Source organism: Salvia hispanica, chromosome 1 (genome assembly GCF_023119035.1).
Source record: "Salvia hispanica cultivar TCC Black 2014 chromosome 1, UniMelb_Shisp_WGS_1.0, whole genome shotgun sequence".
Taxonomy (NCBI): Eukaryota; Viridiplantae; Streptophyta; class Magnoliopsida; order Lamiales; family Lamiaceae; genus Salvia; species Salvia hispanica.
Window position 1 is genome coordinate 50,741,290 of NC_062965.1, and position 15,129 is coordinate 50,756,418.

Genomic DNA, 15,129 nt, shown 5'->3' on the forward strand with positions numbered 1-15,129 from the left:
AATAGTTTTGATTTTCAAAAATTTGTTACCATAATTCTTGCTGGCAGCACTTGTTTTACAAAGTTGTGATGATGTTACGAAAGACCAACGCCAGTTATGTGTGCATTGCAACACTTTATTTGCGTATGATGCAATAAAAAGTGATTGCGCATTCACTGCCCATTCTCTCCTTTGTTATAGCCCTTACCACACAAATCCAGTGCCAATATATGCCATGGGTTTCAAGTTGATCATGGTACTAAACACTATTCATATCCGTTTTTATCATATCCCACTTAAAATTATGAAACTAGTTTATCCAAAGTTCCTTGTCCCTAACATGCAACAAAGAGTTCCATGCTTCAAATCCAACCTTATTCAACTTCAATCCTTGATTTTATCAGGCTAACATATGAAGATTAAAAATCTTGAATCTTTGTCAAACGTTGATTCAACGAATGTGAATTCTTGATTTTGTTGAGGATACTATCATCTAGGTCAACACACACAATTGATATCCAATTTTTAATACCGTACTACAATTTAATTCAACTTATAGTGATACTCCCTCAGGTAAGTATTGGAAATAATACTACTCCCTCCGTCCCATAAAGATTGTCCCATTTTTTCATTTCCGTTTGTCACACAAAATTTGTCCCATTTCACTTTTACTATTTTTGGTAGTGAACCTCATATTCCACTAACTCATTCCTATTCACATTTTATTATAAAACTAATATATAAAAATAGGACTCACATTCCACTAACTTTTTCAACTCACTTTTCATAACATTTCTTAAAACTCGTGCCCGATCAAAGTGAGTCAATCTTTGTGAGACGGAGGGAGTAATATACACTGCATTCGTTACTCATAAGTCATCTATTCTAGTGAATTTACTATGGCATGTTACATGAAATTTCCAGTTCCACGTCAGACTCGAAGCGTGACAGTCGCTATGAATAAGACATAACCCTTTATTTGTTCAAGCCTCCATTTCTTTTAATCTCAAGAGCCAAAAACAACCAATTAATAAAATCAGTTTGAATAAGTCTCCATTCCTTGTCCTTGAACATAAAATTCATTCAATCTCGTTCAACTAATAAAATAATCAATCTAAGGTAGAGGAATCAAAATAAAGTGGTTGGATGTTGTTCCAATTTCTCATTAATTTGCAAGACTTTCCCTCAAAAGTGGAGGAAATTATTTTTGTCCTTGGTCGGGAATGCATACTCTCCACCTCTTACTGTTTTTGACATGCTGGTTGGTGGACTCGACGAGTTCGTTGAAATCCGCTGTATGTCCGGAGCTGCTGCCACACGGGGCCAATGTGAACGTGGGAGTAATCATCGATGAGAGTACGAGAATCGGGAAAGAGCAGAAGATAGCCATGGAAATGGCTGCCAAAGATTTGAGCCATTGTTTGAACTTGGTTTTGCACATCAAAGATTTACATGGTAATTCAGCTCTTGCTGCTTCTGCTGGTACGAAATTCTTTACTTTAGATATATTTACTGAATTTGCGTCACTCTTATATTTCGGGTGGGAAATAAATTCGATTTTCTCGTCTTCAAAGTTATGGATGAAAATTTGACTTAAGTCGAATTAGGTAAATTGTTCCTATGTTTTCATACGTAACTATATGTATTTATTTATTACTCCCTCTATTTCACCCTATTTAATAGTACTCCTACATTTTTTGGGACGTAAATATCGTAGTATTTAACAAGAAATGAGTACATATTTAAGTAGATTGAGACGGGTGAATTATTATTTAGAGGGAAGCTGCATGTATCATGTCGTGTTTACCATGGTTTAGGATATAAGGATGACAATCATACAGAGTGTATTTGGAATTTCGGATTTTAAGATACTAGCATATTTGACATTTCTGCTTTTTTTTTTCCGTTAAAAAACATCGAAAATTAAAATTGAAATAGAATGGTTATGATCACATACATATGAATAATACTATAAGCAACAACTTGTGCCTTTACATAATTTTTTAGTCATCGTTTGACCACCACACATTTAGGCACAACATTTTACATTCCATATTTACTTAATACCTCGGGGGTGTTCGGTTGCTAAGATTAAATTACATGATTAAATGTGTATCATGTTTGTTTCATAAAATTGAACCATAGCTACAACTTAATCCTAGATGGATAGTCCTCATGATAATTAGTCATAGCCTTCCATCTCCAACTAAAATAATCCCACAACTTAATCCTAGATAGTCCCATGATTATTAGTTATGGCAACCGAACGCCACCTTGGTGTAGAATGAGAAGAGTTATAATGCAAAAAATGGTAAAATAAGAGAGAGAAGGAGAAAAAGTGGAAAAAATATCAGATAGAAACTTTCCATTTTAAGGAATGAGACTATTTTTCGTGGACATCCTAAAATGGCAAGATAAGACTATTTTTTATGGATGAAGATAGTACTAATTTTAATAAATGGACCTAAAATAGGGATATTTTTTTTAATACAAGTAATCCTACTTACTAATAAAATGAGCATAAAATGAATTACAAAACCAATTACGAATGTCAATCAAGTCAACTCACTTAATTTTTCGTCAATAATAGGTATTCGAGCTATTCAATTACTGGTCATTTACAGGAATCTTTTTATGCAGCACTGGATCTCATAAACCACAAACACATCAACACGATCATTGGAACCCTAACCCCTGAACAAGCCTCACTCCTCTCCCACCTCAAAACCCCACCACCCATCATCTCCCTCTCCCCAGCCGCCTCACCTCCACCGCAACCTCCCCCGTCCTTCAACCAGATGACCCTCCCCGCGGTCCACCAAATCCGATGCATCGCCTCCCTCATCGCCCATTTCCACTGGAAAAACCTCATCTCCATCTCCCAAGACCCAACCCTCTTCCTCCCCCTCTCCCACGCTCTCCACGCCCTCGACATCTCCATCGAGCCCCACACCACCACCGCCACATCCATCGAGAGCGAGCTAACAAAGATGATCGGCGCCACCAACTCGAGGATCTTCGTCGTCATGCATTGCTCTCTCGAATTCGCTGCGATCTTGTTCGAGAGAGCTCGGGTTTTGGGATTGATGGAGAAGGGCTTCGTCTGGATCGTCGCGGAGGAGATCTCGAATCTTCTAGATTCCGCCGATTCATCGCTTTTACTCAACATGGAAGGAGTTCTTGCTATAAAATCAGATTATTCATCTAATCACAACAATCTCAAAGCGTTTAAATCCAAATTCAGAAGAAAATTCGAATCCAATTTTCCATCAGAAGAGAATCCAACACCGAGCATTTACGCACTCCGCGCCTACGACGCCATCTTCGCCGGCGCCGGCGCCGGCGAAGATTTCAAAGGCCTGAGTGGAAAATTAATCTTCAAAAACGGCTTCCTCTCGCAAAATCCGGTTTTCCACATTGTGAATGTGATCGGCAAGAGCTACAGAGAAGTGGCGGTGTGGTCGCCGGAGTTGGGCATCTCCGGCGACAGAGGACTGAGCTCGATCTTCTGGCCGGGCGGAGAGCGTACGGTTCCGAGAGGGTGGAGCTTGGGGAGCAGAGAGAGGCCGTTGAGGATTGGGGTTCCGGCTAGAGGCGCGTTTAATCAGTTCGTGAAGGTCATGTACGATACTGGCCGGAATTCGGCTCGGATCACCGGATTTTCGATCGAGGTTTTCGAAGCGGCGGTGAAGAAACTGCCGTATGATCTTCACTATGTTTTAGTTCCCTATTATGGGTCCTATGATGAAATGGTTGCCCAAGTTCACAACAAGGTACTATTACTCTCTTTTCCAAGTGATTGAATTTCCTTTTTTATTGTTGGATTCATTTTTCAGCCATAAATATTTATTTTATTCTTTCTCATATTTTATTATTTTTTTCACCCTCTCCATCCCATATTTTATTCTTTCTCATATTTTATTATTTTTTTTCACCCTCTCCATCCCATATTTAAATGAAAATTTGAAATGACGCGAGAATTAAGAATAAAGATCAATTCTATCCTAAACATATGACCAAAATACGAATTTGATTCAAAACATTCAACTTTTTTAAAAGCAAGTCCATGACAAATGAAAATGTCGACGAAGTAGTCTTTTTTTTACAGTTCTGTCAAAAACTTAACAGTTAACGCTAATTGCACAGTGGCATGACCATTAAATTTTTTACGGAACCATAAAAAAAGATCATTACTTCCTTTGTTTTTTCTCTAGATAATTGAATTGCTTCTTTTTCGGTATAAAATCTAAAGATATTCGGTATAAAATCTAAAGATATTGTGTATAGTGAATTAAGTAAGACACGTAGAATTTGAAAAAAAATAAAATATATAAGTAATCCCTTAGTCTTTTTAAAATAGAAATTATTTCCATTTTGATTGAAAATTGGTAGAATGTACTTTTATATTTTAATTTTATACTCCCTCAATCACATAAAAATTATGGGTATTAGCATGAGAATTAAGAAAAAATTTGCAAAGTAAGTGAGAGGAGGAGACTTGTAAAATAAATGTAAGAGAGAGAAGAAGAATGATAGTTAAAATAGTTCTAGGGGATAGTAAAACCTATTATTAAATTGATATAATTTTGCAAAAATGGAATGCATATATTTCTGTGGGACGCACGAAAATGAAAATTGCACATATTTTTATGGTACGGAGGGAGTAATAAAATATGAATGCAAATAAGTTATACATTCAATACTAAAACAAATATAAAAGGGAAATGCAACAAACTTTGCAAGATATAAGGGGAGTACTAATTTTGTGTCAATTCAGACATATGAAAACGAACCCTGTTATAATAAAAGAAAATACTCTGTTCCATTCAATCTTCAGTCTTAGTTTTTCTTCTATGTTGCAATAGAGCTTGGATGCAGCAGTAGGTGACACAGAAATAATGGCAGATCGGTACGTTTACGCCGAGTTTTCGCAGCCTTACATAGAGTCGGGGCTGGTGATGGTGGTGACGGCGAAACCCGGCCTTAAAGACTCCAAATTCATAGCTGTGTATCCCTTCACCAAGATGATGTGGCTGAAGCTCGCTGCCATCAGCACGGCCACCGGATTCGTCATCTGGTTCAGCGAATTCGCCACCGGCAACGACCAATTCACTTGCGACTCTATTCCCCAAACCATTTGCTCCATTCTCTGGCTCTCAGTCACTATAATACCCTTGTCACAGAGTGAGTATATTCAACCTTCAACCTACTGAATTACTCATTCCATCCCAACTAAGATGATATACTTTTTGTTTTAGTTTATTTTAAATAAGATGACACATTTCGATTTATGGAAACAATAAGGTCACTTTCTCTTTCTAACTAATACTGATACTGAGTATCCCACTCCACCATTCCCTATTATTTAGTTTAGTTATTGATAAATCCTATCTTTTCTATATATGTTTAGGATATTACTCCCTCCGTCCCAACTAAGTTGAGTCATGCGGAGATTAAAAAATTGTATTGAAAAGATGAATAAAGTAAGAAAGACAAAGAGAGGGTAAAGTTGGTGATAGAATAAAGTAAAAATGATCGGATGTTTTAGTTTTAATCCAAAATGGAAACGACTCAACTTAGTTGGGACGGAGGGAATATATGATTTGATTTACTTTATTTTGGTAGGATATTATTTTAGCTCCACATATTATACATAGGAGACCTTCATATTATTAATTCAAGAAATATCAATTAAGATGATCTTTTATTGTTCTTTTATCTTTTATAGTCATTTATCTTTTCTTCGTTATTTTTCCGCGAAGTTTTTTCCTCCGCCAAACACTAGTTATCTAAGAAAATAGGTGTGAAATTTGTTAAACATTAGTTATCTAAGAAAATAGATGTGAAATTTTAAGACCAAATAAGTTGTTTTCGAACATGCTTAATCTTTTGAGATGAGTTCTCATGTTTCTGGTCAGTAACCAACTATGGGTACATTGGACGTATTGTGGCGATGATGAGCTCAATGCTAAAACAGTGAACTCCGTGTTTCGTCGCAGGAGAGAACATCAAGAACTCAACAACAAAGCTAGTGCTGGCGGTGTGGATATGTGTGATTTTCGTGGTCGGGACAAGTTTCACGGCTGTCCTGACCACGATGATGACCGTTCCGAGATTGGAGCCATCTGTGAGGGAGATAGACTTTTTGAGGAATTCCAATGCAGCTGTAGGATGCAATGGCAATTCCTTCATCTGTCGTTATCTTATCAGTGTCCTAAATTTCAACCCAAACAATGTCAAGCCTGTCAACTCCATTGATGAGTATCCACGACTTTTCGATAATGGCGAGATCAAAGCCGCTTTCTTTGTCGCGCCACATGCCAAGGTGTTCCTCGCCAAGTATTGCAACGGCTACATTGTATCGGGGCCTAGTTTCAAACTAGGTGGCTTTGGATTTGTAAGATATCAACTCCTCATCCTTTTTTATTTCAGTTTTCTCACTCTAAGGGCATGCTTGGTATGATGAAATAGAAACGACGGTGAAATAAGACTTGAAACTAGGAATGAATGAACATAGATAACTAAAGACAAACCATAAAAGATAATTTTGTCAAAGAACAAATTTTAGAAGATAAGGAAAGACTAGTAGCATATAGAGTGAGTCAGTGACTATTCCTAATCTAGTGGGGACGATTATTCCGAAAAGAATAACGGTTCATGTAAAAATATCGTACCAAACGTTGGAACAGAGATATGAATGATCATTTCATTCTTATCTTCATTTCATCGTACTAAGCATGTCCTAAGACTGCCTCTAACGACACCCATAAATTGGCTTCGTTCATTGAATTCAATTTAAGCCCGTTTCTTAGGTTTAGAAAAGTCGTGTTTGTAACTGAAGATTTGTGCGGAGTTTATGCTCGGGTGAAGGTGGCCTCGTCTTAAAATCTTAAAACAAAGTCAATTTATCGAGTACTAATATGTCATTGACAAAAGACAATTGAGAACTGTACATACTTTTGGGTTAGAAAGTGTTAGTCAATCCATCTTATTATAAGTGACATATTTTACTTTGGATACGTATATTAAGAAAAAAGTGTACTTTGTGACTAAATCATTTTTTTTGGGACAATCAAAAGTCACATTTTCGAAATTTCTTCTTGATTTTGTATATGTTTGCACATGATAAGGTATTCCAAAAGGGGTCTCCATTAGCAATCGATATATCAGAAGCAATACTAAAAGTATCACAGAGTGGACATGTTGACACATTGGAGCAGAACATGCTCCATCACTCCAACTGCACTTCGTCGTTGGCATCCTCGCAGAAGGCGGCTGACGACATAAGATTAGGCCCCGGGCCTTTCTCTGGCTTGTTCTTCATCCTAGGTTGCATCCTAGGGTTGGCATTCGTCGTTGCAGTCGTTCGTTTGGCGAGGGCGAGGTGGACCAGTGTTCGTGATGCGGTGTGGGTTTCAATGGTAGTGATCAGAGAGTGTTGCGCAAGGTTTCGCCCTACATGTTTCGGTGTTCGTCATGAGCTGAATTCGGGCCGTGCCATAGATGTTACATCCTGTGAAATACGCAAGTGACAAAGTATCGACTGGTTGTGATTTGTATCTTTACATCTATGCCTAAGTGTGCTTGTATATAATTTTTGTTTCAAGATGTAAGAAAATGAACGTTTTCTTGCTTTGGCGAATGCATAATATGCTCTCACCCTTACTTCCTCTAGCCCATGCTACTCGCAACATTTTGTTTTCTGTCCATCCCAACCTACTTGCACTATTTCTATTTTAAGTCAGAATTAGGATATTTAATTAAGATATTAGAGTTAATTAAGTGCCCCCTTATAAAATTAAGAGGGTGTGATCAATTGCTAATTTCTTAAGTTGCTAACTCTACTGACTCATCAACACAGTGTATTAAAAATGTCAACACGACTACATTAAAATTTTAATGTCAACACATAATTTTGTTAGCAACCTTTGGGGTGGGTTTAATATACTGCAAGAATATCTAAAGTTATAAGAATGATGCAAACTCGCCATAAGAATAAACCAACTGATAGAGAAAACACTGAGTGCAAAACAAATAATCTGACTATTTGTAAATAGTCCAACAGCCGTAGCAGCTTAAAAGGAATACTCCCTCCGTCTTAGATAATTCGACTCAGTATTCCATTTCAAGCCATCCCACATAATTTGTCCCACTTTACTTTTACCATTTTTTATAGTGGACTACAGATTCCACTAACTCATTCTTACCCACATTTTATTATAAAACTAATACTTTAAAATAGGACCCGCATCCCACCAACTTTTTCAACTCACTTTCCATTAGATTTCTTAAAACCCGTGCCGGGTCCGAGTGTCCCGAATTATTTGGGACGGAGGGAGTAGTAATAAAGTAAATACACAAATAATAAAATGGTGATTTCGGCACGAATTTCAGTCATTCTAAGATTGTTGACTTTTCCACGTCATTGGCATTCTCGACTGCAACTACTTATATTGTCGGTTGTTAAATGACTAAAATACATAAGAAAATATGAAGAAGATTGTATACTGATATGGTTGATAGGGTGGTTTTGTGTTATGATTTTTTATTACAATATTCTATTTATAGCCCTTCTTCTGTCCCACATTAATTGATATTAATTTTTAATTAATACATCTTTATTTTTACTATTTTTGGTAATTAATCTCACATTTCACTAACTCATTTCACTCATATTTTATTATAAAATTAATATATGAAAGTAGTATTTACATTCCATTAACTTTTTCATCCACTTTTCACTATATTTCTTAAAATTCGTGTCAACTAATGGGGTTTGAGGGAGTATTAAAAGAGAAAACCCACCCTAGGTGGTTCGACCTTCAACATTACATACACACGTTTTCATCTGTAATAATAGTACTCCCTCCGTCCCAAGGTGCGAAGCGCTTCTTTTGCGCACGAGATATAATGAATTGATATTTAAACAGTAAAGTGGAGAGAAGAAAGTATTAGAGAGAGAAAAGTATAGAAGTGAAGAGAGAATAAAATAGGTGGACAATAAAGTAAGAGTGATGATTTTTTGCCAAGAAGGGAAATCCCTCATTTATAGTGGGATATCCTAAAAAGGAATATGACTCGTTTATCTTGGAATGTAGGAAGTACTATTTTCATATCCAGGTCGACACTCTAACACACACAACGATATCCTATTTTTAATACCATACAGTTTAATTAAACTTAATTATAGTGATATTCCCACAGTCAAGTATTGGAAATACTATTATTCGTTACTCTTTAAGTCGTAAGTCATCTGTAGGGATCGGATAAGGTACAGATTCACTATTTACCAAACCTCTTTGTTCTTCATTAGGAGAGCTCAATCAAACTCTAACCACGCGACTGATTTTGTTGAGTTTTCAAGATTACAACCAAAGAACTATCAACTATTACAACCGTAGTTAATAAGCTAAACTAGGGTTCTTGAAGTATCACCAAAGTTCTCCTAATGGAACCTGCACACTGAATAAACGGATTAGTGATAGCAAACAAGATCCTCTCGGATCAAAAGAAGCATACACAATCCGGTTAACTCAAGAAACAAGAGAGAAACTGAATAGATCAAAGAATGGCTCAGAAACCCGCCAATAACCAGATCTATTTAACCAGAAACCAATCCAAGGGAGCACCGTTGAATCTGACTAGAGATTAACCTCTCACCACAGAAGTCAACACAACACAACTCAACCACACAGGATCTGGAAGCACCGAACACAAACTCACACAGAAAACCTCACACACCAAACCCTAGTTCCTCACAACAACCAGCAACCAAAGCAGTTGCCTTCACCACCACTCACACTTGTTCAATCACTGAAGAAACCGTGAGAGATCACACAAGAATGGTGAAAGATCCATCGAAGAAGAGAGGGTGAACAGAGAGAGAGATTTAGGTCTACAGAGAGAAGAGAGAGAGAGAGAGTTCGAAAGAATGAGAGACTCAAGAGTCTCTCATCTCACATAACACACTTCACAATCCAACGGCTCAGGGCCATGATCCGGGTGGAGGGAGTCCACGTGGCAACATCTGGAGCAAGAGGTAAGTCATCTGGGCTCAGCCCAAAAAACCAATACATGGGTCAAATTAAATAACCAGCCCAAATAATAAGTCCACCAAAATTCAACATCATCTATTCTAGTAACTATCCTATGGCATCTTACATGAAATTTCCAGTTCCACGTCCTACTCAAAGCGTGACAGTCATTATGAAAAAGACGTAATAATTCATTATGAAAAAGACGTAATAATTTATACATAAATATTTATTTGTTCAAACTCCATTTCTTTTAATCTCAACAGCCAATAACAACCATAATAAAATCAGTTTGAAAAGGTCGCCATAATCCTTTAACGTAAATTTTATTCAATTTATCAAAGCCACTTAGATATTCTCGTAGTACTTAATAAAATAAAATTATTATATAATAAAAGGTCAGTGTAAGGTAGAGGAATCAAATTAAATATAGTGGTTGTATGTTCCAATTTCTCATTAATTTGCAAGATTTCCCTCAAAATTGGAGGAAATTATTCTGATTCTTCTTTGGGAATGCATACTCTCCACCTCCTACTATTTGTGTCATGCTGGTTGGTAGAGTCGACGATCTCATTGAAATCCACGATATGTCCGGAGCTTCAAGCTCGTGGGGATAATTTGAGTGTGGGAGTAATCATCGATGAGAGCTCGAGAATCGGAAAAGAGCAAAAGATAGCCATGAAAATGGCTGCCAAAGATTTGAGACATTGTTTGAACTTGGCTTTGCACATCAAAGATTTACATGGTAATTCAGCTCTTGCTGCCTCTGCTGGTACGGCATTCTTTACTTAGTTTGTTTATTTAATTTGCTTAGTTACTTATATTTAGGAAGAGAGGGCCTTCAATGTTATGAGGTGAAGTAGGTATGTAGTACAAGTATTTCTTATATAGAGTCTTGTAAAATTCAAGAATTATCTTAGCTTTTTATATATTTTTTTATTTTATGTACTCCCTCCATCCACAAACAATAGATCTATTGTTGTTCGGCACGAGTTTTAATGTAGAATTGGTAAAGTAAGAGAGAGGGGGAGAAAAAGTAGTTAAAGTAATAGAGATAGGGAGAAAAAGTGAGTTAAGTATGAGAGAGAGAAGAAAAAGTGGGAAAAGTATGAGAGATAAACTATCCATTTTTAGAAAGTGATCTATTTTTTGTGGACGTCCCAAAACGGCAAAAGTGATCTATTTTTTTGGACGGAGGGAGTATATAGTATGTGCATAGTTGGCTTATTTTCAATTATGAAACATGAATTAATGAATTATCATAAAGCTATATAGTATCGATGGTTGATACAAATCTTTTATTTCGTGTCTGTAATAGTACTATAAAGCTATATAGCATCGATGGTTGATACAAATCTTTTTAAACGTATGCAGCACTGGATCTCATCAACCACAAACACGTTGACACGATCATCGGAACCCTAACACTCGAACAAGCCGCATTAGTCTCCCATCTCAAAACCCCACCACCCATCATCTCCCTCTCCCTGGCCGCCTCACCTCCACCGCAACCTCCCCCGTCCTTCAACCAGATGACCCTCCCCGCGGCCCACCAAATCCAATGCATCGCCTCACTTATAGCCCATTTCCACTGGAGAAATCTCATCTCCATCTCCCAAGACCCAACCCTCTTCCTCCTCCTCTCCCGCGCTCTCCACGCCCTCGACATCTCCATCAATCTCCACGCCACCGCCCCCGTCCCCCACGCATCCATCGAGAGCGAGTTAACAAAGATGATCAGGGCCACCAACTCAAGGGTCTTCGTCGTTATGCATTGCTCTCTCGAATTTGCAGCGATCTTGTTCGAGAAAGCTCGGGTTTTGGGATTGATGGAGAAGGGCTTCGTCTGGATCGTGGCGGACGAGATCTCGAATCTTCTAGATTCCGCCGATTCATCGCTTCTACTCAACATGGAAGGAGTTCTTGCCATAAAATCAGATTATTCAACTGATCACAACAATTTCAAAGCGTTCAAATCTAAATTCAGAAGAAAATATGAATCCAATTTTCCATCAGAAGAAAATCCGACGCCGAACATATACGCCCTCCGCGCCTACGACGCCATCTTCGCCGGCGCTGGCGCCGGCGAATACTTCGAAGGCCTGAGTGGAAAATTAATCTTCAAAAACGGCTTCCTCACACAAAAGCCTGTTTTCCACATTGTGAATGTGATCGGAAAGAGCTACAGAGAAGTGGCGGTGTGGTCACCGGAGTTGGGTTCCGAGAGGGTGGATCTTGGGGAGCAGAGATAGGCCGTTGAAAATCGGCGTTCCGGCTGGAGGCGCGTTCAATCAGTTCGTGAAGGTCACATATGATTCCGGTTCGTCTCTGATCTCCGGATTTTCGATCGAGGTTTTCAAAGCGGTGGTGATTAAACTTCCGTACGATATTCAATATGAATTAGTTCCCATTAATGGCTCCTATGATGAAATGCTTGCTCATGTTCACAACAAGGTAGTACTTCCTCTGTTTCCTCTGTTTTTCCCCTGTTTTTCTCTGTTTTACTTTTGGTACTTGAATCGCTTCTTTTTTTTCGGAAAAATTTAAGGAAATTGTTTATAGTGAATTAAGTAAGACAGATAAATATGAAAAAAAATAAGTAATAAGAGAATAGCATATATAAAAGAAAATACTCCGTTCCATTTCAATACTCTTTAAATCTGTGGCAATAGAGCTTGGATGCAGCAGTAGGTGACACAGAAATAATGGCAAACCGGACCGTTTACGTGGAGTTTTCACAGCCTTATATAGAGTCGGGGCTGGTGATGGTGGTGACTGTGAAACCCGGACTTAAAGATTCCAAATTCATAGCTTTGAATCCATTCACCAAGATGATGTGGCTGCAGCTCGCCGGCGTCAGCACAGCCACCGGATTTGTCATCTGGCTCAGCGAATTCGCAGCCGGCAACGACCAATTCACCGGAAAGTCTATTCTCCAAACTATTTGCTCTATTCTTTGGCTCTCAGTCACCATAATCTCCTTGTCACAAAGTGAGTAAGCTACAATTTCTCGATTTGTGCGTGTGATTCTTACATATGGCCCATGTTAATCTTCTGTCAATCGTTCCAATTTTGTTGGATGTCCCCGAGGAACTTATGGTGTTTGTCCCATATTGACTTAGGAAAGATCCTTGTCCGTTTATGCTTAAGGCTCAATTCAAATTTGTCTTATACTCCCTCCGTCCCCCATTAAGAGTCACATTTTTCCATTTCGGTCCGTCCCCAATTAAGAGTCACACTTCATTTTTACCATAAATAGTAAGTAGGTCCCACATTCCACTAACTCAATTCACTCACATTTTATTATAAAACCAATATAAAAAAATGGGTCTCACATTCCACTAACTTTTTCAACCAACTTTTCTTTACATTTCTTAAAACCCGTGCCCGGTCAAAGAGTGACTCCTAATAGGGGACGGAGGGAGTATTAGTTATGTAAGAAAACAGATGTGGGATTTATAGACCAAATGAGTTGGTTTCTAAGAGGCTAGTCTTTTAAGTTGAGTTCTCATGTTTGGTGGTCTGTATGTTGGTCTTGTTAAGGGATGATGAGTTCAATACTAATATAGTGAACTCCGTGTTTTATCGCAGGAGAGAACATCAAGAACTCAACGTCCAAGCTTGTGTTGGCGGTGTGGATATGCGTGATTTTCGTGGTCGGAGCGAGTTTCACGGCTGTCCTAAGCTCGATGATGACCGTTCCAAGATTGGAGCCATCTGTGAGGGAGATAGACGTTTTAAGGAGCTCCAATGCAGCTGTAGGATGCAATGGCAACTCCTTCATCTGTGATTATCTCATCAATGTCCTAAACTTCAAACCCAACAATATCAAGCGGGTCAAGTCCATTGATGATTATCCACGAGCTTTAGACAACGGTGAGATCAAAGCCGCTTTCTTCGTCGTACCACATGCCAAGGTGTTCCTCGCCACGTATTGCAACGGCTACATTGAATCGGGGCCTAGATTCAAACTAGGTGGCTTTGGATTTGTAAGATACTATCAACTTCTCATCCTTTTATTTCCTACAGTTTTCTCTTACTCTATGGACATGCTTGGTATGATGAAACAGAATGAAAATAGGAAATGAATGAATATATATATAATGTAAAACAAGTCATATTTTAGAATTTTCTTGTTAATTTTGTATATGTGTGTACATGACTAGGCATTCCAAAAGGGGTCACCATTAGCAATTGATATATCAGAAGCAATACTCAAAGTATCATAGAGTGGACATGTTGACACATTGGAGAAGAACATGCTCAATCACTCCAACTGTAATTCGTCGCCGGCATCCTCACAGAAGGCGGCCGACGACATAAGATTAGGCCCCGGTCCGTTCTCAGGCTTGTTCATGATCCTAGGTTCCATCCTAGGGTTAGTATTCGTCTCTGCGGTTATTCGTTTGGCGAGGGCGAGGTGGACCAGTTTTCGTGATGGGGTATGGGCTTCTCTGGTAGTGATCAGAGAGTGTTGCACAAGATTTGGGGCTACATATTTTGGTGTTCGTCATGAGACGAATTCGGTTCGTGTCATATATCTTACATCTACATCTGATGAAATACATGCCTAATTAGCTGTGTTTGTATATAAATTTTCATTTCAAGATGTAAGAAAATGAATGTTTTCTTGCTTTAGCAAACACATTATTCTCACTCATAGTGTATAAAGATAACTAGATTCAAGAAATAACATTGTAATATAACGGAAATGATGGGATATGGCGACACTTGGCCCCTTTTGCTCTCTCATTTTCCTGATAAAAACGATAAATGAATATAGTATATGAGCGTACATATATATTCAAATGAATTGAGATTGAATTGATGTGGTTTATGCATAATTAAATGTAGGAATGCTAACCTGTTAACTAAATTGAGAGTCTAAATACGATTTCTCATCTCAAAACGAAGAGTGGCAACGAACTGTAAAGTGAGATTCCGGTTAGAATCAACAGCTGAGGGATTGCACTCAACTAATTCAATTGTAGGCGTTGTGACCATCAAGGATCGCACGTCCAACTGAATTGTTGGTATCTGTAACAATGCCGTATGCTTAGGAGCTCCAGCCTTGGTAGGCTTCCATGTTGTGCTCTCAATCGCACCAAATCCATGT

At 38.3% G+C, this 15,129-nt stretch overlaps 1 protein-coding gene, 1 non-coding gene and 1 pseudogene across 3 annotated transcripts; 2 read left to right on the forward strand and 1 right to left on the reverse strand.

Moving 5' to 3' along the window:
• Positions 1 to 1,190: 1,190 nt before the first annotated feature.
• LOC125202135 (glutamate receptor 2.9-like) lies at positions 1,191 to 7,644 on the forward strand. 2 transcript variants are annotated; one of them, XM_048100478.1, is made up of 5 exons: positions 1,191 to 1,461; positions 2,620 to 3,752; positions 4,845 to 5,163; positions 5,979 to 6,376; positions 7,110 to 7,644. In XM_048100478.1, exons 1-5 carry the CDS (start codon positions 1,203 to 1,205, stop codon positions 7,509 to 7,511), a joined length of 2,511 nt encoding a protein of 836 aa, XP_047956435.1. In that variant the 5' UTR covers positions 1,191 to 1,202; the 3' UTR covers positions 7,512 to 7,644. The 2 variants fall into 2 exon arrangements, with proteins under 2 accessions (XP_047956435.1, XP_047956436.1); XM_048100479.1 differs by having other exon boundaries at positions 1,191 to 1,434.
• A 2,882-nt stretch (positions 7,645 to 10,526) lies between these two features.
• On the forward strand, positions 10,527 to 14,660 carry LOC125200070 (annotated as a pseudogene).
• On the reverse strand, positions 13,000 to 13,107 carry LOC125202953. Its single transcript, XR_007173278.1, has one exon. It is a non-coding gene; the product is annotated as a U6 spliceosomal RNA (small nuclear RNA).
• Positions 14,661 to 15,129: the final 469 nt, after the last annotated feature.

Excerpts from the sequence above, each read along its gene's own strand:
- LOC125202135 (XM_048100478.1), top strand. The coding sequence starts at position 1,203 with ATGCATACTCTCCACCTCTTACTGTTTTTGACATGCTGGTTGGTGGAC. Across the intron at positions 5,164-5,978 it reads TATAATACCCTTGTCACAGA|GAGAGAACATCAAGAACTCA; the intron begins GTGAGTATATTC and ends GTTTCGTCGCAG. Across the intron at positions 6,377-7,109 it reads AACTAGGTGGCTTTGGATTT|GTATTCCAAAAGGGGTCTCC; the intron begins GTAAGATATCAA and ends GCACATGATAAG.